Below are 26216 nucleotides of genomic sequence, written 5' to 3'. Positions count from 1 at the left end.
CTGTACACGTCTCTTATACTGGCACGTCTCCATCCTGTACACGTCTCTTATACTCGCACGTCTCCATCCTGTACACGTCTCTTATACTCGCACATCTCCATCCTGTACACGTCTCTTATACTCGCATGTCTCCATCCTGTACACATCTCTTATACTCGCATGTCTCCATCCTGTACACGTCTCTTATACTCACACGTCTCCATCCTGTACACGTCTCTTATACTCGCACGTCTCCATCCTGTACACGTCTCTTATACTCGCACATCTCCATCCTGTACACGTCTCTTATACTCGCACGTCTCCGTCCTGTACACGTCTCTTATACCCGCACGTCTCCGTCCTGTACACGTCTCTTATACTCGCACGTCTCCATCCTGTACACGTCTCTTATACTCGCACATCTCCATCCTGTACACGTCTCTTATACTCGCACGTCTCCGTCCTGTACACGTCTCTTATACCCGCACGTCTCCGTCCTGTACACGTCTCTTATAATCGCACGTCTCCATCCTGTACACATCTCTTATACTCGCACGTCTCCATCCTGTACACGTCTCTTATACTCGCACATCTCCGTCCTGTACACATCTCTTATACTCGCACGTCTCCATCCTGTACACGTCTCTTATACTCGCACGTCTCCGTCCTGTACACGTCTCTTATACTCGCACGTCTCCGTCCTGTACACGTCTCTTATACCCGCACGTCTCCATCCTGTACACGTCTCTTATACTGGCACGTCTCCGTCCTGTACACGTCTCTTATACTGGCACGTCTCCATCCTGTACACGTCTCTTATACTGGCACGTCTCCATCCTGTACATGACGCGCCCCCTGGGCCAGCGCTGTAGTGCGGCGCGCGTGTGCGCGGGGGAATACCCGGAGCCAGATCCGATGGGGGTAGTAGTCTCCGAGTGGCGGGGACCCGGTCCGTGCCCAGGGTGGTCAAACTAAGTGTGTGGCAGTCTTTGTAGATGTTGTTTAAGTGTCGACTACGCCACCCGTTGATTTGCGGTCGCAAGGCCGCCGCTGCAGAACAGTCCGCTGAGGCCGGTGGTATGTGTGCAGCAATGGTGGTATAACCCCCAACGGGAGAGGTATGGCCTCAGGGCAGCTGGTGCGGGTGAAGGGAGTGATAGAAAGGGCGTCCCGGTACCTTTAGTGCTGGTAGTGCGATGGAACACAGAGACTGATTGCAGTTTTCAATGCTTTACTCACAGATGTTATCAGTGTCAGTCCTGCAGGTGATGACGACCCGAGCCGTGCTGCGTCCACCAGGTACGGGGCTCGACCAACCCCCAGGCAGTTCCAGAGTGTGACCTTGAACTCCTTTCTCCGTTCCTTTCTCTGGCCGTCCCCACTAGGGACCCACCCATGTCCAGCTTCCTCGGGCCTTCTGGTGGCGAAACCTATCTCCGGTTTCCCTGACCCTATGTGGCGTGCCTTCGTGGTGAGTGTAGTGAGTGGTCGCGCCAAGACGTGGCCACGACCTCCGGTTCCTGGCTGAGGATAAGTGGCCTCCACCAGTTCGGGATCCGGTACCCTGATCTGCCAACCCTTCACCCGCTGACTCCTAGCGTGTTCGGGTTCCCTCTTCCTTCATGTCTCTGGGCCTTTCTCCAGGTTCCATTCCTTCCTTGTTCCTTGTTCCTTTCCTCTTGTCTTTCTCTCTCTTGCTCCCTTCAGGAGCAGCACCCAGACAGGGCTGCTGCTCCCTGTCACTACTCTTCTCCTCTTCTTCTGTCTGACTGAACCCAACTCCTAAGATGGTGCCCACCTTTTATACTCCCTCTGACACCCGAGCTCAGGTGACTAGCCACCAATGGGCTCCTTCCTATGCCCAGAGTCCCTCCCCTCTCTGCTCCTGCACCACTGGGATATTCCTCCCCCCCCCTCCCACTCCAGCCAGGGACAGACGCTGTCGTACCTGCACATCTATCTGGTGGGAGTACCGTTGATCTGTCCCCCGGAAATGGGATGTATGTGGTGCATGCAGCTAACTGAGTTCTAGTCCACACTCCATCCTTACCCGGGAGTGGAATACCACACCTCTGGTTCGAGGTGCAATACCCCTGTAGCAGCCGAGCCCTCGGGGTGCTACATTCCCCCCTGGTAAACCACAGCACGTCCTCGGGCTGAAATAGAGTAAAAACAATTTTTAAAGTGTACGTACACATAAAACACATCAACTTTCATCCATCCCTTTATGGGAGGTTTTCTCAACAGCTGGCTAATGCCACCGGAACTCTTTTACAAAAACACTATGTAAAACTTTGGCATCATATCAAATTTCACATTAAGGCATTTTCAAATAAAACATTCTTGAATTCTCGGGTTCTTGGGATCTTGGGATCTGGCCGCTCACAGTCTTCGGCCAGGTAGAGGGAAGGGATGACCGCTCTCAGTCCTCGGTCAGGTTAGGGATTAGGGCAAAAATAGGCAACAGTTCTCTTTCTGTCCCAACGGGGACCACACTCTTAGTGGAAACAGTCCCACAACAGTCCTTATACCCGGTCGGGTAACTATTTACATCTCCTCTTTTACCGTTTGCGATTAACGGTGTGCTCCACACGCTCCTTTCTCTTCCTCAGGTTCAGACCCGTCCGGGCCCTCTTTCTCCTCCTCCTCCTGGTACGATTGCTCCTCTTCTTCCTTGACCCGGTGGACATGAAGGGCGTACCACCCCTTCACTCCCTTATGCCTGGTATAGGTGACGGTATCTCCAGGCACCAGGTCCCGTCCACTGTGCCCCTCCGGTAGGTGAGACTCTACGTCGCTCCTGTTTACAAACACCTGGCTTATGGTCTTCGGGTCTTGGATGATGCCCCAGCCACATGCCATGTGAAACTTAACAACAGTCCCGGTGACTCGGGGACCGTGAGCTGTACGGGGGGGGTCCTGGCGGGTCCTTGTCTTCTGCTCCATGTTTTTTTTAATGTGGAGCCACTCCTCCTTCACTTTCCTCTCTCTCCGCTCCCGCTCAAACATTGCCAGTTGTTGGCGGCAGGTCTCATAGCGCCGGGCGGCGCCCGCCCGGGTCTCCTGAGTGAACCCCATCAGGTCTTCTCCAGTGGGGTCCCCCTCGAATTGGGCGTCCTCCAGCGGGGTGAAGAGAGGTCCACGGGCTCCGGAGCTGGGATTAGCGGTTCATCTGGGGCCCTTGCTCCTACGGGATGACTCTTCCTGGAGCGGGGGTTGGTGTACTCAGGCGGCCAGACGAATGGTGTCCCATCCGGGCAGGTGTGCTGCTCATACAGGTCTTTCCCCAATGATGGCACGACTGGGGGCCCCGGCTGGGGTGCAGCGCCCGCGGGCACTCGGCCTTTTAACCAGGCTGGTGACTTTCTGATCGTGCCCGGTGTTGGGGAGCACGGTTCAGGGCGAGGCTCCGCTGCAGAGCTTGCTGCTGGAGGGCTGACTACTGGTGGTGGAGGTATGGTGGGCGGTGCGGCACCCAGAGCTTCGGGTCCCGCGGCGGGAGGTAGGGGCAGGTCCGCGGCCTCAGGGCCCGGAGTAACGGCGTTCCCCTTACTTGTCGTTGCGGCCTCCCCCGCGGCGTCGTCCCCGGCCTCCGGTCCGCTTCTGCTGCCTCTCGGGATCGACGCGGTGCTGGATGGTGGCTGCACCTCCGGTTGGCAGGTCAGCGTGCGCCGGGTCAACTCCTCCTTCCACCCGGCGAGCACGTCTCGTTGCGCCCAGATCATCCTCCTGTTCAGCTCTTCCAGCGCGGCCTGCGCGTACTCCGGTTCTTCCTTCTGGAGCACCGCTAGCAGCTCTGCAATCTGGTATGGCGGCTGTGGCGGTGAAGCTCTCCTCCGTATCCGACATCCTCCTCCCCCCTAGTGGACCGTGGCCTACCTTGCGATGATCCTCTTCCGTAGGCCGCGGCTCCGCAGTGGATCGTCAGGGTTGAGGACCTTCCGTCGCGCTCCTGTGACGTCGGCGTCACTGGGCTCCTTCCAGGACCTTACGCAACGTCCGGACGTGAGGCGGGGCTTCAGTTCTCGCGGGCTTTCGGAGTCCACACCCCTCTTCTTCCCGCGCGGCGTCCTCAAGATGGCGCCCAATGGCGGGAAAACTCCACGGATGGCGGGAAGAAGGCAGAAGATGGCGTCGGATGGCGGGAATCGGCTCCGGATGGCGGGAAACGACTCCGGACGGCGGGAAACTTCACCACAGGTAAGTAAAAAGTCTCTTTTTCAGGCACGCAGTACCCGGTGGTTACGGGCACGAGATCCTGCCGACTACGCCAAAGTTGACGCGCCCCCTGGGCCAGCGCTGTAGTGCGGCGCACGTGTGCGCGGGGGAATACCCGGAGCCGGATCCGATGGGGGTAGTAGTCTCCGAGTGGCGGGGACCCGGTCCGTGCCCAGGGTGGTCAAACTAAGTGTGTGGCAGTCTTTGTAGATGTTGTTTAAGTGTCGACTACGCCACCCGTTGATTTGCGGTCGCAAGGCCGCCGCTGCAGAACAGTCCGCTGAGGCCGGTGGTATGTGTGCAGCAATGGTGGTATAACCCCCAACGGGAGAGGTATGGCCTCAGGGCAGCTGGTGCGGGTGAAGGGAGTGATAGAAAGGGCGTCCCGGTACCTTTAGTGCTGTTAGTGCGATGGAACACAGAGACTGATTGCAGTTTTCAATGCTTTACTCACAGATGTTATCAGTGTCAGTCCTGCAGGTGATGACGACCCGAGCCGTGCTGCGTCCACCAGGTACGGGGCTCGACCAACCCCCAGGCAGTTCCAGAGTGTGACCTTGAACTCCTTTCTCCGTTCTTTTCTCTGGCCGTCCCCACTAGGGACCCACCCATGTCCAGCTTCCTCGGGCCTTCTGGTGGCGAAACCTATCTCCGGTTTCCCTGACCCTATGTGGCGTGCCTTCGTGGTGAGTGTAGTGAGTGGTCGCGCCAAGACGTGGCCACGACCTCCGGTTCCTGGCTGAGGATAAGTGGCCTCCACCAGTTCGGGATCCGGTACCCTGATCTGCCAACCCTTCACCCGCTGACTCCTAGCGTGTTCGGGTTCCCTCTTCCTTCATGTCTCTGGGCCTTTCTCCAGGTTCCATTCCTTCCTTGTTCCATGTTCCTTTCCTCTTGTCTTTCTCTCTCTTGCTCCCTTCAGGAGCAGCACCCAGACAGGGCTGCTGCTCCCTGTCACTACTCTTCTCCTCTTCTTCTGTCTGACTGAACCCAACTCCTAAGATGGTGCCCACCTTTTATACTCCCTCTGACACCCGAGCCCAGGTGACTAGCCACCAATGGGCTCCTTCCTATGCCCAGAGTCCCTCCCCTCTCTGCTCCTGCACCACTGGGATATTCCTCCCCCCCTCCCACTCCAGCCAGGGACAGACGCTGTCATACCTGCACATCTATCTGGTGGGAGTACCATTGATCTGTCCCCCGGAAATGGGATGTATGTGGTGCATGCAGCTAACTGAGTTCTAGTCCACACTCCATCCTTACCCGGGAGTGGAATACCACACCTCTGGTTCGAGGTGCAATACCCCTGTAGCAGCCGAGCCCTCGGGGTGCTACATACACGTCTCTTATACCCGCACGTCTCCGTCCTGTACACGTCTCTTATACTGGCACGTCTCCATCCTGTACACGTCTCTTATACCCGCACGTCTCCGTCCTGTACACGTCTCTTATACTGGCACGTCTCCGTCCTGTACACGTCTCTTATACTGGCACGTCTCCATCCTGTACACGTCTCTTATACCCGCACATCTCCGTCCTGTACACGTCTCTTATACCCGCACGTCTCCGTCCTGTACACGTCTCTTATACCGGCACGTCTCCGTCCTGTACACGTCTCTTATACCGGCACGTCTCCATCCTGTACACGTCTCTTATACCGGCACGTCTCCGTCATGTACACGTCTCTTATACTCGCACGTCTCCGTCCTGTACACGTCTCTTATACTCGCACGTCTCCGTCCTGTACACGTCTCTTATACTCGCACGTCTCCGTCCTGTACACGTCTCTTATACTCGCACGTCTCCGTCCTGTACACGTCTCTTATACTCGCACGTCTCCGTCCTGTACACGTCTCTTATACTCGCACGTCTCCGTCCTGTACACGTCTCTTATACTCGCACGTCTCCGTCCTGTACACGTCTATTATACTCACACGTCTCCATCCTGTACACGTCTCTTATACTCGCACTTCTCCGTCCTGTACACGTCTCTTATACTCGCACGTCTCCGTCCTGTACACGTCTCTTATACCGGCACGTCTCCGTCCTGTACACGTCTCTTATACCGGCACGTCTCCGTCCTGTACACGTCTCTTATACCGGCACGTCTCCGTCATGTACACGTCTCTTATACTCGCATGTCTCCGTCCTGTACACGTCTCTTATACTCGCACGTCTCCATCCTGTACACGTCTCTTATATTCGCACGTCTCCATCCTGTACACGTCTCTTATACCCGCACGTCTCCATCCCGTACACGTCTCTTATACCCGCACGTCTCCATCCCGTACACGTCTCTTATACCGGCACGTCTCCATCCTGTACACGTCTCTTATACTCGCACGTCTCCCTCCTGTACATGTCTCTTATACTCGCACGTCTCCGTCCTGTACACGTCTCTTATACTCGCACGTCTCCATCCTGTACACGTCTCTTATACTCGCACATCTCCATCCTGTACATTTCTCTTATACTCGCACGTCTCCATCCTGTACACGTCTCTTATACTCGCACGTCTCCATCCTGTATATGTCTCTTATACTCGCACGTCTCCATCCTGTACACGTCTCTTATACTTGCACGTCTCCATCCTGTACACGTCTCTTATACCCGCACGTCTCCATCCTGTACACGTCTCTTATACTCGCACGTCTCCGTCCTGTACACGTCTCTTATACTCGCACGTCTCCATCCTGTACACGTCTCTTATACTCGCACGTCTCCGTCCTGTACACGTCTCTTATAATCGCACGTCTCCATCCTGTACACGTCTCTTACACTCGCACGTCTCCGTCCTGTACACGTCTCTTACACTCGCACGTCTCCATCCTGTACACGTCTCTTATACCTTATACTCACATGTCTCCGTCCTGTACACGTCTCTTACACTCGCACGTCTCCATCCTGTACACATCTCTTATACTCGCACGTCTCCGTCCTGTACACGTCTCTTATACTCGCACGTCTCCATCCTGTACACGTCTCTTATACTCACATGTCTCCGTCCTGTACACGTCTCTTATACTCGCACGTCTCCATCCTGTACACGTCTCTTATACCCGCACGTCTCCATCCTGTACACGTCTCTTATACTCGCACGTCTCCATCCTGTACACGTCTCTTATACTCGCACGTCTCCATCCTGTACACGTCTCTTATACTCGCACGTCTCCATCCTGTACACGTCTCTTATACTCGCACGTCTCCATCCTGTACATTTCTCTTATAATCACATGTCGCCATCCTGTACACGTCTCTCATACTTACTCTAATAACTCGAGCTTGCCAGCTGGACTGTACAGAGCTTTCAACATGTCATCGAAGTGAGAACCATACAGATGGTTAAAAGATAGGGTAAAAGTCTTCAGGGACTTGTTATTCCGAATTACAGACGTCAATTGGATACAGGAAGTATGTGGTAATTTATTGTCAGCCAATCTAACAATAAGAAAATGAAATGTGGATGACGTTATTGATGCATGGTGTTCAGAAATCATTAAATAATAAAACTATAAAAAGTTGAAAGGGGAACATGGTCAAATTTTCAAATAAAAACACATTCATCAATGTTGTGATTTTCCATTGATTAGACAAGATCCTTAATTTGCCAACCAACTTCCTGATTACAATAATCACTTAGGCCGCCATAAGCACAGCACCCTCCACTCCTGCTTCTCATTCCCATTAGTGATGGGCAGTCCGGCTCTTTTTGGTGATCTGGCTCTTCTGGCACCGCTCACCAAACAGAGCCGGCTCTTGTGAATTTTAAATGGAACCCTATTAAATATGTGTTCACTATAGGTGAATACATATTTAAGATGACGTTGATGCCACCAAAACTCCGCCCAACCATGGCAGAAACACCACCCACTCACAATTAGCCAATTAAATTGAAGAGTGGGCTGGGTTATGTTTGGGTGTGTGGAGTTACGATCGCGGAACACTGCAATTTTAAGCCCAGTGAGAGCCAGTCATGATCCCATCATTCACAGCAGGGAGCCGAATCTTTGTCTCGGATCGTTCAAGACCGACACATCACTAATTCCCATTGTGTTATTGCCTATGAGACACCCGACCCCTGTCTACTTCATAAGAGGAGCCACACTAACAGGCATGAAGTAGAAATGCAATGAGTAGCAACATTTTGTTATGATCTCTGGTATCTGATGACAGCGTAACATAGAAGAAGGGAAACTGAGCTTTGTGATGTAACACTTCTTATTGTTTGATTTAATATTGTATCAGGGCTGTAAGTCATTCTCCCATCACATTTACAGTTTGAGGTGATGGGCAATATGTCGCTGACCGTCACCCACCATTAGCCTTTGCATGACACTAACATTCTATTTACAGATGCTGTTCTGTTTCAATAACAAAATATATGGCAGTGCACTAAATGGACATTAAAGTGCACCTGTCAGAAGGATTTTGCTCAGTAAACTACATACACTGTCTGATTGGCGACATTCCACTGATTAAAATGATACCTTGGTTGATGAAATCTGTCCTGTGTTTCTTGTGTAATGTTTACTTTCAGTTTGGAGATAATGAAATGCTCGTACCTCGGGGCGGCCTGTGGGGGGTGCTCTATCTGGTGCTCTGGTTACATATTCATCTGTATGCTCTTGTGGCAGCTCACTGATTATTCACTGATCTGTCTCCTATGTACAGCAGACTCAGCTTCCTGAGCCAGTAGTGCCTTATAGATACCACAGCCATAAATTGGAATCTACCGGAGTATTACATAGATGTATCGGGAAGAAGGAAAAGCATCCCACCAAGGACAACATCTGCAAGGAGTTTGTATGTTCTCCCCGTGTTTGCGTGGGTTTCCTCCGGTTTCTTCGGTTTCCTCCCACATTCCAAAGACATACTGAATTTAGATTGTGAGCCCCAATAGGGACAGAGATGATAATGTATGTTAAGCGCTGCGGAATATGTTAGTGCTATATAAAAATAAAGATTATTATTATTATGCTAATGTGGTTCTTAAAGTGAACACTATGGTACATAAATCATTCTTGATGTGATTTTACCCGCACTTAACATGACATTGGGATTCACGGTTCAGTGCAGATCTAAATCAATAACTGGATTCTACCTAGGAGGGTTTTCCCCCCACCAACACGCATGACAACTCAGGCAGAGGATTAGTCGTTTACCCACCTACGGGAGAAGTGAGTTTATTTTGATTTCGTTGAGTTTGTGTGTGTCACGGGTGTATCAGAGGTGACAGACAGTCGCCCTGCAGTGGGTTGCAGGAGATCTCTAAGTTGGGCATTGCAGACAGCTTCTTAGATAAGAGGCTGTCTTTAGGATCGAGCGGCTACCTCTCTCTTGCTAATTAGCTCTCTGGCCTGGGTGTATATAAACCTGGTGTGTCTGTGAGGGAGTCGCCGGCTACATCCATTCCTACTTGTGAAGCTTAGCAGGAGCAGAACTTCGTCCTCTCTGGAGCTTGAGGCCGTGTGTTTATTTGGAGTTTATCTAAAGCTAAGCCATTTCCTCTGTTTTGTCCACCCTTGTTGTCTACAGAGTTTAGTGGAGGTTGACTAGTGCTCATCTCCTTCCATCCCTAGCTATAGCCATACGCCAGGGAGAGTAGGGTGAGGCACGCGTGCTACGATTGCTGAGGAGGCAATATAGGAACGGTAGTTGAGACAGGGTGATGCTAGACCAGACAGAGGTCTCCACTTCCCCCCTTTCCCTAGTGACTGGGCTCCCTTTCCCTTTTCCCTCTCTGTTGCACTAAGCCTTTCCCACACCTGGCGTGACAGTGTGCTGCATCACCAATAAGACATCCCTGACATTCATTTGATTGTTCCAGAGACTCAGGTAAATGTTCGGTGAACGCACTAGGCGGATGCACGATTAGGTAAATTATAGCATCGAAGTTACTACTTCTGGGCCTACAGAGTTGTGCAGCACAGTGGTCCAAGTCAGTCTTGGCTGGGGGGGTGTGAGTTAACTTGGTTCACTTTCTTATTTTTTGTTGGAAAAGTATTCTATCTAAATTTGTCATTAAAAGTTCATCTGGCAAGTTTGGTCTTGACAGCTTTCCTTGTTCACAGCTTCGCTCTATCCTGGGGAGCCCACTCTGGTACACCGTCTACAACACTGTAAATGTCCATTCTACACACAGGAAAATATGGAAAAGGAAACCTGTCAGCTTGATTGAAAATCTCCAGGTTTTCTCCACCCTCATCCTTTGAGGTTCACCAAAAGGGTAATGTACAATGTATAAAACCTGAAAGATCACTTTAATAACATAAATTGTAATTAGTACTTACGTCAGAAATGTTAACTGATGTAAAGCTGGTGCAAGTCTATCAAATCCTACAGTGTCCAACATACAATGTCTTAGATTCAGTTCTTCTATATTTGTGCAGGTTTTCAGAATAAATGCCAACACTGAGCAGTCTAGAGATGACATGTGAACTTTAGAAAAGTCAAAACTTCTATGTGACTTTAATGATTCTTTCACTAGAGCTTTATTTCGGGTTTCATACAGATAGAAGAGTGTACTGGGAAGATGTTGCTTGTTGTCGGCACTTTCACCTAATCCATGTTCTTCAATTAGGGTATTCAGCCAAGTAATTGCCTCTCTGGAGACCTGAGCTTCTTGTAGATCCAGATATCCAGCTAGTAATGACCTGGTGGAGCTGTCTGACAGACCACACAGGAACCGGAAGAACATTTCACTGCGTCCATCAGAAAAGGATTTGGCTTTCTTTAGTGATTCCTGTAACTTTTCAGGAGAATAATCGGCATAATGCACCAAGGCGGAGAAGAATTCCTGCACCATGAGATGTAAGAAGGAATAGGACACAGGTTCATCCGATTCCATCAGAAAACTTGATAAAAGCTTTAACTTATTGTCCACATGGAAAGATTCCAGATCTCGATCATCAAAAATAATCAAGTGATTCATTACCCCATGTTCTGCCATCCATCCGATGGAGCGCAGGAGCTTCTGAGCATCTCTTTTGTGCAGGCTGTGATTGGCTAGGATGTTTGCAATAAATATTGCAAACAGTTGTGTCACAGTTTTGGGTATCAATGACGTGGGCTGATCACTACTTGTGGGCTGGAAGCTCCTGGATAACACTGTACAGATGATCCAGCAGTAGGACGGGAGGTAACAGAATGTGTACAATATCTCATTCTGCTTCACGTAACTAAAAGCCTTTTCTGCCAGTTCAGGGTTAGAGAAGAAATTTTCAAAGTACATCTGTCGTTCTTCTGGAAAAAATCCAGTGATTTCTACTATACGTTCGAAAACACTACAATCTATAGATGCCAGTCTGGTTGGGCGACTGGTCATCAGAACAGAACATCCATTCAGAAGAGACTTTCTCACCAAACTAACAACAATCTGACCACAAGGTTCGGGCAGTTTAGGATGAGAACACAAGTGATGGGATGTGAAATCCATTGTATGAAGACTTTCATCTAAGCCATCAAATATAAAGAGAAGTTTCTCTGGATCCTGTAAGATGTCTCCAAGCTGCTCCTCTAGATATGGGTACTGATGAAGAATCAGGGTCTCCAGACTAACATTACCCAGTCTGTTCAGTTCCCGGATTTTGAAGAAAAAGACAAACGAGAATCTTTGATAGAGATCGTCCCTCACCCAATCATAGACAAACTTCTGTATCAGGGTGGTCTTCCCTACACCGGGCACTCCGCTCACCATTACCATATGTGGCACAAGTCTGGATCGGTGACACCAGCGAAATAACTTGTTGGGGGAAATGCGCTCTAATTTATTCTGTTTTTTCTTTAAATATCTTTCATGTTTTACTCCGGTCTCTATGAGCTCATTCTCAGACCGTTCTCTGAAGTGATTAGTGGAGACAATGATGAGGTTCACATAACGTGTACAGAATGGAAAACTTTCTTCTCCCTGGTTACATTTTGGAGGCTGGTTCTCTACAAATTTCTCCGTTTTTTCGTGTAAATGTTTCTTGTGCCCTTTCTGGACATCTATAAAAATAATAGAATATGAATGGTAAGATAGGAAGCTGAAAAAAGTGATAATATTCTACTATATTCGACAATATGTTTTTAACATTTGTTTAAACATTACATTTCATTCAGTGGGATATAATAGATGTGGACAAATCAGTAGATTGGATTCAACAACTGTACTATTAGTAATAATAGAAGCACAAATTTACGAGACTGCAAAAATGGTACATGTGACAAAATCTGTTTTGTATTAGCTGACAAAATGCAGTAACAGTCATGGAAGTTTAACCCCTATGATGTCACTATCTATAGTGACAATGTCATCTATTTGCTTATTTAAGGGAGAGGGCTACTTCTGTGTCCCCATTGGCACCGACTAAATGCAATCATCGTGTGCCTGCTGATGGCCATCATGGTAAGCCCAAGCCAAATAATCGCTACATGGTCACCCAGCTATGATGGACTGTAAGATCCTGCATTAACATATGTCTGGAAGATATTATCCAATTATTATCCAGACATGTTAAAAAATTACAGATTGATTTATAAGACTCCATTCACCTTATTGGTATCCTAAAGAACTTCCTTTTGGATGAGACACTTTCTCTCTAGATGTCTCTGCTCTTTATACAAACATGAAGCATAACACTGGCTTACGGTGTACTGATGTATTCTTAAAGAAGGACCCAAGAGTTAGTCCACAACACTGTATCTTCATTCTAGAAAACCTCCATTTTATTTTACACACTAATTTCTTTAATTTCCAGGATCATATCTATCATGAAAAATATGGAACAGCAATGGGGACGACAGTAACCCCAAATTGAGCCAATTTGTTCATGGGGGTATTTGAAAATTTCCATATATACAAGTCTAAGTATTTCATGAATATCCTGATCTATAAAATATACATTGATTAGTTATTTTCATCTGGAGAGGGGATACTAATGAAATCCCCTTTTATAACATAACTTAACTCCAATAGTTGAGGTATTACCTTTACATCTACTGTAGGCAAGGATTCCATCAATTTCCTAGACTTAACCATTTTCCATCATGATGGCATGAGGGTTCAATCATTAATAAAATCTATTTCATGTTGGAAGACACGAACAGCTACATCCATTACTCCAGTAATCACTTCCCAAAATGGCTACCAAACATTCCTTACAATTAAGCATTCCCCACAGTAAGAGCAATTGTTGATATTCTCGGGGAGTGCTTTGAAACAAAAAAATACCCTAGAAACTTAATTACATGTGCCTATCAAAAAACAAGTACACTTACCCAGCAACAGTACTTGGTACAAAAAGTCAAAAACCTAACAACAGAAACAAATGACTTAGGGAGTCGTTTTATTTCTTTGTATAATTCTGCTCACCTGTCCCTAAGAAAAAATTATACACAAACAGTGGCAAGTCCTACAAAAGGGATCTCATTCTGAGCTCCCTCATTCCAAACCACCCGAGGGTGACTTTCAGCCCGAGAAACATTCTAGCTCCTAGCCTGTTAAAGTCTGGTGAAATGGCCCAAATTCCACAATCAACTCCCTGGACGTTTTAAATGTTCCGCAAGAAAATGTCTCTGTTGAAGTTATTCTACATAATATGCAAACCTTTGGGTCTTCCAAAACTGGGGAATCCTTCCCCTTGAAAACATTTATTACAATAATCAACATTAAAGGGAATCCGTCACCCCGTTTGGAGTTATTAGTAGAGATGAGCGGTGTTCGACTAGAACTGTTCGCCAATCTCAAATTCGAGCTGTTTTGGGCGGTGTTCGAGTTGTTCGACGAACCCGAACGATTTGCAAAAAATTCGGCTGTTCGAGGTTATGTTCGATAACTGTTCGTGCACCAAAAGCGTGTCCTGCATGGATTGTCTGCCACTCACTGTAATGCCACAGCCATGGTGGTTGTGGCATTACAGTGATTGCCCAAATCGATGGGAACAGTGCCAACAGTGAAACATGAAAAGCCGGCAATTCAGCAGCGGCATACACCTGTACCCGACAATTTAGAACCGAAAGAATAGAGCTTCACACATAGATTAGATAGATATAAACATGTCAGCCACATATATACGAAGTACAGTGAAAGTGCTGCTTACTGTACTTGTCATTTAGCGTAAAGGATTTATCAAAAAAAATAATAGTGTTTTCATGCACCGTCTCTTTAAAAAAGCCGGCCGGCAATTCAGCAGCGGTACCCGACAATTTATAACAGACAGAATAGAGCTTCACACATAGATTAGATAGATAGAAACATGTCAGTCACATATATATGAAGTACAGTGATAGTGTTGGTTACTGTACTTGTCATTTAGTATTAAAATAAAGGATTTATTATTAAAAAAATTGGCGTGGGGTTCCCCTTAATTTTAGGCTCTAGCGGAGGTTAAGCAGACGGCTGGGGCAGATGTTTGAAGCCTGGGAAGGGGGTAATACCCACGGAGCTTCCCAGGCTACTAATATCAGCCCCCAGCTGAATACATAGCCTTTACTAGCTATTAAAATGGGGGACCCCCCAAAAAAAATGACGTGGGGTCCCCCCTAATTTAATAGCTAGCAAAGGCTAGGCAGACAGCTGGCGGCTGATATTAATAGCCCAGGAAGGGAGCCATGAATATTGGCCCCCTCCCAGGCTAGAAACACCAGCCGTCAGCCGCCCCAGAAATGGCGCATTCATAGGATGCGCCAATTCTGGCACTTAGCCTCGCTCTTCCACGCTGCCCTGGTGCGGTGGCAGGGGGTAATAGGGTTGGGGTTGATGTCAGCTTATAATGCCAGCTGACATCAAGCCCAGGTTAGTAATGGAGAGGCGTCTATAAGACACCCCCATTACTAACCCCATAGTCAAAGTTAAAAAAAACACAAACACCCAGAATAAAGTCCTTTAATTGAAATAAAGACACAATCCTTTATTGTTCTAAATTAAACCATACTTACCGTCACGCCCATTCCAGCTGAAGCCAACGATCTCCTGCAATAAAAGAAAAATAATAAAGCAACCTCATCCTTACCTTTCCATGGTTCCCACGACAGCTTCAGCTCTGCTACATCGAGATGACAGGCTGGACCGCAGCAGAACGCTGCCATCCAGCCTCTCATCCCGCAGACACTGAGAAGCGCAGGCTTGCTTGCGCTGCTCAGCGTCTCTCTGTGACGACATCCAGATGAGCCGAGTTCATGTCCAATGAACTCGGCTCACCTCATGCACGTCACTGACAGCGTGGGAAAATTCTCAAGCTGAAGCGCTGAGTGCAGGAGAATTTTCCCACGCTGTCAGTGACGTGCATAAGGTGAGCTCATGTCCAATGAACTCAGCTCACCTCCTGACAGCGTGGGAGAATTCTCCTGCACTCAGCGCTTCAGTGTGAGAATTCTCCCACGCTGAAGCGCTGAGTGCAGGAGAATTTTCCCACGCTGTCAGTGACGTGCATGAGGTGAGCCGAGTTCATTGGACATTAACTCGGCTCATCTGGATGCCCTCACAGAGAGACACTGTGGAGCGCAAGCAAGCCTGCGCTTCTCAGTGTCTGCGGGATGACATACTGGATGGCAGCGTTCTGCTGCGGTCCAGCCTGTCATCTCGATGTAGCAGAGCTGAAGCTGTCATGGGAACCATGGAAAGGTAAGGATGATGTTGCTTTATTATTTTTCTTTTATTTCAGGATATCGTTGGCTTCAGCTGGAATGGGCGTGATGGTAAGTATGGTTTAATTTAGAACAATAAAGAATTGTGTGTTTATTTCAATTAAAGGACTTTTTTCTGGGTGTTTGTGTTTTTTTTAACTTTGACTATGGGGTTAGTAATGGGGGTGTTTTTTCTGGGTGTTGTGTTTTTTTTAAATTCTTTACTAGAAATTCATGGTGGTCATGTCTAATATTGGCGTGACCCCATGAATTTTGGGCTTAGGGCCAGCTGATAATGCCAAGCTGGCCCTAACCCCTTTATTACCCAGTGAGCCACCGCATCAGGGCCCTGGATGAGTTGGGTACAGCGCCAGAAGATGGCGCTTCTATGAACGCGCCATTTTCCGGGGTGGCTGCGGACTGCAATTTGCAGCGGGGGTGGCCCAGAAAGCTTGGGCCTCCCTGCGCTGCGGATTCCAGCCCCCAGCTGCCTAGTTGTACCTGGCTGGACACAAAAACAGGGCGAAGCCCCACGTCAATTTTCTTTAAATTATTTCATGAAATAATTAAGAAAAAAGGGCTTCCCTATATTGTTGTGTCCGGCCAGGTACAAATAGGCAGCTGGTGGTTGGGGGCAGCCCGTTCCTGCCTGCTGTACCTGGCTGGACACAAATATAGTGCGAAGCCCCACGTCAATTTTTTTAAAATTATTTCATGAATTTCCTGAAATAATTTAAAAAAATTCTCCCACGCTGTCAGTGATGTGCATGAGGTGAGCTCATGTCCAATGAACTCAGCTCACCTCCTGCACGTCACTGACAGCGTGGGAAAATTCTCCTGCAATCAGCGCTTCAGCGTGAGAATTTTCCCACGCTGTCAGTGACGTGCATGAGGTGAGCCGAGTTCATTGGACATGAACTCGGCTCATCTGGATGTCGTCACAGAGAGACGCTGAGCAGCGCAAGCAAGCCTGCGCTTCTCAGTGTCTGCGGGATGACAGGCTGGATGGCAGCGTTCTGCTGCGGTCCAGCCTGTCATCTCGATGTAGCAGAGCTGAAGCTGTCGTGGGAACCATGGAAAGGTAAGGATGAGGTTGCTTTATTATTTTTCTTTTATTGCAGGAGATCGTTGGCTTCAGCTGGAATGGGCGTGACGGTAAGTATGGTTTAATTTAGAACAATAAAGGACTGTGTCTTTATTTCAATTAAAGGACTTTATTCTGGGTGTTTGTGTTTTCTTTTAACTTTGACTATGGGGTTAGTAATGGGGGTGTCTTATAGACGCCTCTCCATTACTAACCTGGGCTTGATGTCAGCTGGCATTATAAGCTGACATCAACCCCAACCCTATTACCCCCTGCCACCGCACCAGGGCAGCGTGGAAGAGCGAGGCTAAGTGCCAGAATTGGCGCATCCTATGAATGCGCCATTTCTGGGGCGGCTGACGGCTGGTGTTTCTAGCCTGGGAGGGGGCCAATATTCATGGCTCCCTTCCTGGGCTATTAATATCAGCCGCCAGCTGTCTGCCTAGCCTTTGCTAGCTATTAAATTAGGGGGGACCCCACGTCATTTTTTTTGCGGGGTCCCCCATTTTAATAGCTAGTAAAGGCTATGTATTCAGCTGGGGGCTGATATTAGTAGCCTTGGAAGCTCCGTGGGTATTACCCCCTTCCCAGGCTTCAAACATCTGCCCCAGCCGTCTGCTTAACCTCCGCTAGAGCCTAAAATTAAGGGGAACCCCACGCCAATTTTTTTAATAATAAATCCTTTATTTTAATACTAAATGACAAGTACAGTAACCAACACTATCACTGTACTTCATATATATGTGACTGACATGTTTCTATCTATCTAATCTATGTGTGATGCTCTATCTTTCTGTTCTAAATTGTCGGGTACCGCTGCTGAATTGCCGGCCGGCTTTTTTAAAGAGACAGTGCATGAAAACACTAATATTTTTTTTAATAAATCCTTTACACTAAATGACAAGTGCAGTAACCAACACTGTCACTGTGCTTCTTATATGTGTGACTGACATGTTTCTATCTATCTAATCTATGTGTGATGCTCTATTCCTTCTTGTCTAAATTGTCGGGTACCGGTGTATGCCGCTGCTGAATTTGCCGGCCGGCTTTTTTAAAGAGAGTGTCTTCTGAGCAGTTTGTCAGCTTTTGGACACCTTTGCAGGTGTTTTCTATGTGTTTCTATGTGTTTTTGTTTGCCTGCCATTGGTTTTAACGGTGTTCGACGGTGTTCTAAGGTGTTCGACGAACAGTTCGACGAACAGTTCCTCGAACATCCCGGTGTTCGACGAACCGAACCGAACCCGAACACTACGGGGGTGGCTCAACACTAGTTATTAGACCTCTAATATGGGCATACAGGTTACAGAAATGCAAATCTATACTTATCTATGGCCCATATTACAGGTCTGATTGCAGAGAAATCTCTTTTTATTCAAACCGGCTTGGCGTCCGGCCTATACGCTTAATTTAAACATTCCCCCTCCCGCCCTCCTTTGCACGTCACAGGGCCCTGTGACACGCAGTCTAGGGCTGCACATCCCGTGATTGCGCAAATAGCTGCATTCTGTTATCCGGGAGGAAGTGGGGACCAAACCTCATTGTTGCACACGCGGGGGGTCACTGGAGCGGAAGTCACAGTGACTCCCCGGTGCCTGTGCACTAGACCACTGCAGTAAAATAGTGCAGGGAGAAAAAAAAAAGCGCCGTCAGCTATAGGCGCATTGCGCATGCAAGGGATGTGCAGCCCTAGACTGTACGTCACAGGGCAGGGGAGGGCAGGGGAGGCTGGGAATATTTAAATTAAACATATAGGGGGGCATTTCTTGGTGTCCCCCGGACGCCAAACCTAGAATAACGGATTGAATGAAAAGAGATTTCTCTGCAATCAGACCTGTAATATGGGCCATACAGGTAAGTATAGATTTACATTTCAATAACCTGTATGGCGATAGTAGAGGTCTGATAACTCCAAATGGGTGACAGATTCCCTTTAAAGGATAGGAATGCCTCAAGAGGGCGCTGTGCACTATAGCTCAGCATTAACAGAACTAATGAGCAGCAACTGAAAACCTTGCTGCTCATTTTCATTAATCCTGGGAAGGGTTGATATATTGTTGTGAGAAGTGCCATATTTGTATTGTTTGGTGGACATTTATATTTATTATAATATATATATTATTATTATCAGGGATGTGGTGATCAAGGAGGTTTAAAAAGGTGGAGAAGAAACAAAGAAAATGGCTGTAATCAGATGAGACACAGGCGGTAAGTTACAGGCTGCAAACATTTATTCTGTATCTGCAACATACAAAGGTCTGTTTATACAGATGACAGGCGGCACTAAACGACTGCTGATCGGCAAATCATTAGCGATCGGTGGTGGTTTAACCCCTTTACCCCCGAGGGTGGTTTGCACGTTAATGACCGGGCCAATTTTTACAATTCTGACCACTGTCACTTTATGAGGTAATTACTCTGGAACGCTTCAACCGATCCCCCTGATTCTGAGACTGTTTTTTCGTGACATATTGTACTTCATGATTGTGGTAAAATTTATTTGATATCACTTGCGTTTATTTGTGAAAAAAAAATGGAAAATTTGTCAAAAATTTTGAAAAATTTTGCAATTTTTAAAATTTGAATTTTTATGCCTTTAAATCAGAGAGATATGTCACACAAAAGAGTTAATAAATAACATTTCCCACATGTCTACTTTACATCAGCACAATTTTGGAACCAAAATGTTTTTTTTATTAGGGAGCTATAAGGGTTAAAAGTTGACCAGCGATTTCTCATTTTTCCAACAAAATTTACAAAACCATTTTTTTAGGGACCACATCACATTTGAAGTCACTTTGAGGGGTCTTTATGACAGAAAATACCCAAAAGTGACACCATTCTAAAAACTGCACCCCTCAAGGTGCTCAAAACCACATTCAAGAACTTTATTAACCTTTCAGATGCTTCACAGGAATTTTTGTAATGTGGAAGAAAAAAATTAACATTTAACTTTTACTTTAGACTCAATTTTTTTTATTTTCGCAGGGGTAACAGGAAAAAATGGACCCCAAAATTTGTTGTGCAATTTCCCCTGAGCACACAGGTACCCCATATGTGGGGGAAAACCACTGTTTGGGTGCACGGCAGGGCTCGGAAAGGAAAGAGCACCATTTGACTTTTTGAATGTAAAATTTGCTTGAATAATTAGCAGACGCCATGTTGCGTTTGGGAAGCCCCTGATGTGGATAAACAGTGGAAATCCCCCACAAGTGAAACCATTTTGGAAACTAGACCCCTCAGGGAAATTATCTAGATGTGTTGTGAGCATCTTGAACCCCCAGGTGCTTCACAGAAGTTTATAACATTGAGCCGCAAAAATAATATTTTCACATTTTTCCCACAAGAATGTTTTCAGCCCCCAATTTTGCATTTTCATAAGGGTAACAGGAGAAATTGAACCATGCAGTTTGTTGTGCAATTTCTCCTGAGTAAGCAGATACCCCATATGTGGGGGAAAACCACTGTATGGGCGCACGGCAGTGCTCGGAAGGGAAGGAGCGCCATTTGACTTTTTGATTGTAAAATTTGCTTGAATAATTTGCAGACGCCATGTTGCGTTTGGAGAGCCCCTGATGTGCCTAAACACTGGCAACCCCCCACAAGTGACACCATTTTGGAAACTAGACCCCTCAGGAAACTTATTTAGATGTGTGGTGAGCACTGTGAATCCCCAGGTGCTTCACAGAAGTTTAGAACATTGAGCCGTAAAAATAAAATTTTCACATTTTTCTCACAAAAATGTTTTTCCGCCCCCAGTTTTGCATTTTCATAAGGGTAACAGGAGAAATTGCACCATGCAACTTGTTGTGCAATCTCTCCTGAGTAAGCCGATACACCATATGTGGGGGAAAACCTCTGCTTTGGCATACGGCAAGGTTCGGAAGGGAAGGAGCGCCATATGACTTTTTGAATGTAAAATTTGCTTGAATAATTAGAGGATGTGCCCCAGATGTGCCTAAACAGTGGAAACCCCCCACAAGTGACACCATTTTGGAAACTAGACCCCTTAGGAAACTTATCTAGATGTGTGGTGAGCACCCTGAACCACCAAGTGCTTTATAGAAGTTTATAACAAGGAGCTGTGAAAATAAAAAACATTTAACTTTTTCCACAAAAATTATGTTTTAGCCCCATTTTTTTATTTTCACAAGGGTAAGGCTGTGTGCCCACTATGCATTTTTAAAGTGCTTCCGCAGCGGCAATTCCACTGTAGAAACGCTTGGTAGAAGGTCTGCCATGTTCCCCAATGATAATCCGCATGTGCTGTGCACATGCTGTGGAAATTTCCGCTGCGGATTATCATTGGGGAAAAATCCGCAGCACTACCAATTATTTTGTGGAAGCGCAGCATATTTCGCCGCCATTGACTTGCATTCGAACGCATGGAATCCGCATCACTACATCTGTACATGCAGAATCCATGCGTTTCAATGTGCGGATAGTACCCGGGTTTGGAGAAGAGGAGACTCTTCTCCGGACCCGGTTACCATAGAACCTGTAAAAAAAAAAAGAATAAAATAAAAAAGAAATATTATACTCACCTTCCAATGGCCCCCGGTGTCCTTGTCTCGGCTTGCCGGCTGCTCGCGGTGGACTCAAGGACCTGCAGTGACATCATTTAGTCATGTGACGGGTCACGCAACCGCTGACGTCGGCAGGTCCTTAAATCTACCGCGAGCTGCCGGCAAGCCGAGACGAGGACACCGGGGGCCATCAGAAGATAAGTATATATTTATTTTTTAACATTCTTTCGGTCACACTATATAAATCCATGCCATTTGCATGGATTTATATAGAGTGACCAAGTTGTCAAGTACTTTTCCAAGTGATGCTAAAATCGCTTGGAAAGCGCTTGACAACCCGCATGCGGAAATGCATGTGAAGAACGCTTCACATCCGCTTGTCCCTGGCAGGAAAAACGCATGTTTAATCTGCATGCGTTTTTTTCTGCCAGGGAGATGCAGAAACGCTCAGGAAAAATCCAGAGCATTTCTGCATCGTGGGCACATAGCCTAAGAGGAGAAAATGGACCCCAAAAACTTTTGTGCAATTTCTCCTGAGTACACCAATACCCCATATGTGGGGAAAATACAGTGTTTGGGCGCACGGCAGAGTTCTGAAGGAATGGAGCACTGTATGACTTTTTGAACGCAAAATTGGCTGGAATCAAGAGCGGACGCCATGTCGCGTTTGGAGAGCCCCTGATGTGCCTAAATAGTGGAACCCCCCACAAGTGACCCCATTTTGGAAACTACACCCCTCAAGGATTTTATCAAGTGGTATAGTGAACATTTTGAACCCAGAGGTACGACAGAATTTGATAACATTAGGTCATCATATTGAATAAGTTGTCATTAGTCTTGAGTGCAAGTGCTCGCTATTTGAGTTTGCATCGGGTACTCGGGTATGCACCAAGTATCGCGGGTGCTCGTGTGACATGCTTGAGTCCCCTCCCACATGTTTCAAGGTTATAAGACACCCCAAAAAAACCATACGGGGATCACTCGTGTATGGCAGGCAATCCCCGCAAGGTTTTTTTTGGCCGCGAAGCATACGGGGCGGAGACTTGAGCATGTCACTTGAGCACCTGATTAGACGGCTTTATTCTTCGGGTCAGTGAGACTACAGTGATACCAGAATCATATCGGGTTTTTATGATTGACAGCTGTCACACACTAAAAGACGCATTTATTTGCAAAATCTAGTTTTTGCATCTCCATATTTTGAGAGCTATAAGTTTTCCATATTTTGGCCGACAGAGTCATGTCATGGCTTGTTTTTTGCGGGAAAAATTGATGTTTTTATTGGTGCCATTTTCAGGCACGTGAAATTTTTTGATCGCTTTCTATTCTGATTTTTCGGAGGCAGAATAAACAAAAACCAACAATTCAAGAATTGTTTTTTTTTTTATATTTTTTATGCTGTTCCGCGTGTGGTAAAATTGATAAGTTAGCTTTATTCTTCGGGTCAGTACGCTTACAGCGGTAGCACATTTATATAGTTTTTCTATGTTTTGGCGCTTTTACACAATAAAAGTTATTTTATAGAAAAAATTATTTTTTTTGCATAGCTTTATTCTGAGAGCTATAACTTTTTTATTTTTCAGCTGATGGAGCTGTATGGCAGCTTGTTTTTTGCGGGACAAGATGGCGTTTTCAGCGGTACCATTTTTATTTATATTCATCTTTTTGATCACGTGTTATTCCATTTTTTGTTTGGCAGTATGATGATAAAGCATTGTTTTTTGCTTCGTTTTTTTTTTACCGTGTTCAATAAAGGGGTTAACTAGTGGAACAGTTTTATAGGTCAGGTTGTTCCGGACATGGCAATACCAAATATGTGTACTTTTATTGTTTTGTTTTTTTTTCCCCCATAATATTTATTGATGGGTACATAACATATATTTTTATTTTTGGTGGATTATTTTTTTGATTTTTTAAAAAATATTTTTACAATTTTTTTTTTTTTTTTTCATTTTCTAACACTTTTTTTTACTTTTATACTTTGTCCCACTATGGGACTTTCACTTTTTTTTACTCTGATCGCCTGTATAGCATAGGGATGGAGCACCATCCCTGTGCTATACATGCTGTCAGTGCTGCAGATGCACAAGATACTTTGGTCATGCACTGCGCATGACCAAAGTATCTTCATGCTGTCTGGTGACCCGGATGTTGTCATGACGTATTAGTACGTCCTGGGCTTTAAAGGGGTTAATAGCCTGTTTACACAGACAGACCACATTAAATGATGTACACTAAGAGATCTGCAATGCGAGTCTTGTTTACAGAGGATAAAGCACCGCAGAGAAGGGTGATCTTTTTTGCTGCACAAAATATCAATTCACCCGATAAAGGAGCGTTTTGAACATTCATTGGGTAATCACTATCAGCAGCTTGTTAACATTGAAAGAATATATCTTAAGAACGCTTGTTCAACAATTATCTTTCAGTGTAAATGCAGCTTTATTTGTAGAGAGATGAAGGGAGTAATAGTCTTGTTTACAAAAGTAATTCCTTAGACCTCACGACTGATTATATGGGATGCGTCCTATCTGTGGTTTTCACGGATAGCACTCGTACCAATGATATTCTACGAGGCTGTGCACATGTCCAATTTTTTCCTCGGACTGAGGGGCCTGAGGAAAAGAAATCGGTGACATGACATATTTATATGAATGTCGGAAGAAAATTGGAAAGGCAAGTCTATGGGTCCATGGAAAACATCGGACGGCTCTTGAATGATTTCCGAGTGCAGTCCGATTTTCCAATAATGGAGAAGGTAGAGAAACTTTTTTTTTTCTCTCCACCTCCAATCAAAATAATAGAACTATTTTTCTTGGATGGAGAGAAAATGGTCGTGTGCACCTACCCTTTTTGTGTAAAGCGCTGTCCCTTAGCATATAGGGTCTTCTCTTGTTATGTATAACGCTGTGACGCCCAGCTGCGCTTGGTATCACAGATCCTAGAAGGGTGTATTGATGGATTCCTCCACAAGAGGCCCCCATAACCATTCACACATCTCCACCTTCCACCTCAGACCACCAGAGGGAGCCCGTTAGGGATAAATAAATAGGGAAGGTGGAGCAAGGCAGCAGTTAGTCGACAGAGAGCAAACCTGTTGAGAGAGTTCCTGCAGTAAAGAAGCCTGAGTGAGGTTAGTCTGCAGTGGAGCACAGTCCAGACTCAGTTGTAGCTCAGAGCAGTGAACTTTAGGTGTGCCGGCGCCATAAGATCGGTGAAGCGCGGCAAGCTGCCGTTAATGTGAGTAGCCTAGTGAGGGCCCGAAGTAGGCCGAAGGCGAGTGGAGAGTTAGTACATAGGGGGCAGAGGAGCTTAACTAGCTCACCCCGAAGAAGCAGTTACCAGACACCGGGTCCGAAGCTTACCGGGATCTCTATGACCCAGTAAGACATAACTGGAATCCCTGGAGAACTATAAGTCCCAGGATCGCTAAAGTGCTGATACGTACCAGAGCCAGGAGACACATAGGCCCCGTAAGCCGGGAGCGTGTAATCCAAGAAAAGGCCCTACCACAAGGTCAGCCAGCGCAGGACAGAGACAAAGTTAGGCCTAGTTCCAGGCAGGTCAGAAACTTACTACGCAGAGGCAAGAAACAGGAGGCCCAAAACCCGCTCATTGGGGAGGATCCTGACATGCACCCTTCACCCTACAGTGCTCCGGGACGTGCCTGAATTTCCATCAGTAAAAGGTACTGAAGTGACTATCGTGTCTGTCCCTGTTCTTGCTCTGACCCGGCTGGGTCTCGTCTGTCCTGCATGCCCCTTCATACACTGCCCTGAGGCCTAGCTCCACCTGTGGGGAGCCATACCATCCAGCTGCCTTATCACCGGCCTCAGTGGACTGCTGCAGCGCTGGTGATTCTCACCAGAAACCACGGGTGGAGTCACGAACTTTTATAAACTTCCTAAATCACCAACCCTTTTAAAGGAGCGACCCCAGGGTACAGGCCCGGGAGCCGACCACCGCGACATTCCTAAAGGCAAAGGCCCAGGTACCGAGTCATCCCCATCCCCCTGGGCTAGTCATCTCCAACTTGGCGTCATGAACAGGATCACGTGCCTGCTGCAACGACGGAGTGTTGTGCCCATTGCCACCGGGTACTGTGCGCCTTTATTCTGAACTGTAAAGTTGTGGTGAAGCTAGCCACCATTGTTGGGCCGTTGAGCGAGAAGAAGGGCGTAACCGCGGGAAAATAAGGGACGTACCTGCAAAAGAGCGCGAAGCCTCAGACACGCCCCACGCCTCGACGTCAAACCAACAAGCGCCAGGTCCTGTAAGGGGCATCGCTGAACGCTCTGACGAAAGCCGCAAGCGACGCAAGGTCCTGAAGGCGACCGTCACCTGCAGAGCTGCGGCCTACCGGAAGAAAAACCAGAAGGTAGGCCACGGTTAACTAGGGGGGCGCCAAGATGTCCGATGAGCAACAGCAGAACGCCGACATGCCGGCCAACATCCCTGAAATTCAACCCGCGCCCGAGGATGAGCAGGCCGAAGCTCCACCAGCAGCGCCTGTAACACCCGTCATTCCTATGACTTTACCGTACATTCCTGGAGCAAAGTGGCTCCCCCAGTACAACGGCAAACCAGATACCCTGTCTGGATTCAAACGGAAGATATGTGGTATCTTGGACATGTACTCTATGACAGGCAAACAAAGAGCCAAAGTTGTATTAAGACTGACCGGTGCTGCGGAACGGGAAGTGGAAACATGGTCGGCCGCAGACCAGGAGTCAGTTTCCGCAATATTCCAAAAACTACAGACTGTCTTTGAGGACCTTACTGAGGCGGACCTCCGGATGAGGTTCTAT

The 26216-nt window shown here is 47.1% G+C and overlaps 1 protein-coding gene across 2 annotated transcripts in view; it reads right to left on the bottom strand.

The window, feature by feature from the left end:
- Nucleotides 1-26216, bottom strand: part of LOC141153992 (NACHT, LRR and PYD domains-containing protein 12-like) — a 450515-nt gene that overhangs the window by 230658 nt on the left and 193641 nt on the right. For both annotated transcript variants that reach the window (XM_073639348.1, XM_073639349.1), the window contains 2 exons: nt 10488-12183; nt 7465-7635 (listed from right to left, as the gene is read on the bottom strand). In XM_073639348.1, the coding sequence (XP_073495449.1) occupies nt 7465-7635; nt 10488-12183 (1867 nt within the window). The remainder of the gene's footprint in view (nt 1-7464; nt 7636-10487; nt 12184-26216) is intronic.

This window comes from Phyllobates terribilis, unplaced genomic scaffold (assembly GCF_046119375.1).
Source record: "Phyllobates terribilis strain yellow unplaced genomic scaffold, ASM4611937v1 Scaffold_7__3_contigs__length_470593459, whole genome shotgun sequence".
Lineage (NCBI taxonomy): Eukaryota > Metazoa > Chordata > Amphibia > Anura > Dendrobatidae > Phyllobates > Phyllobates terribilis.
This window is presented reverse-complemented; position numbering and strand designations above follow the sequence as displayed.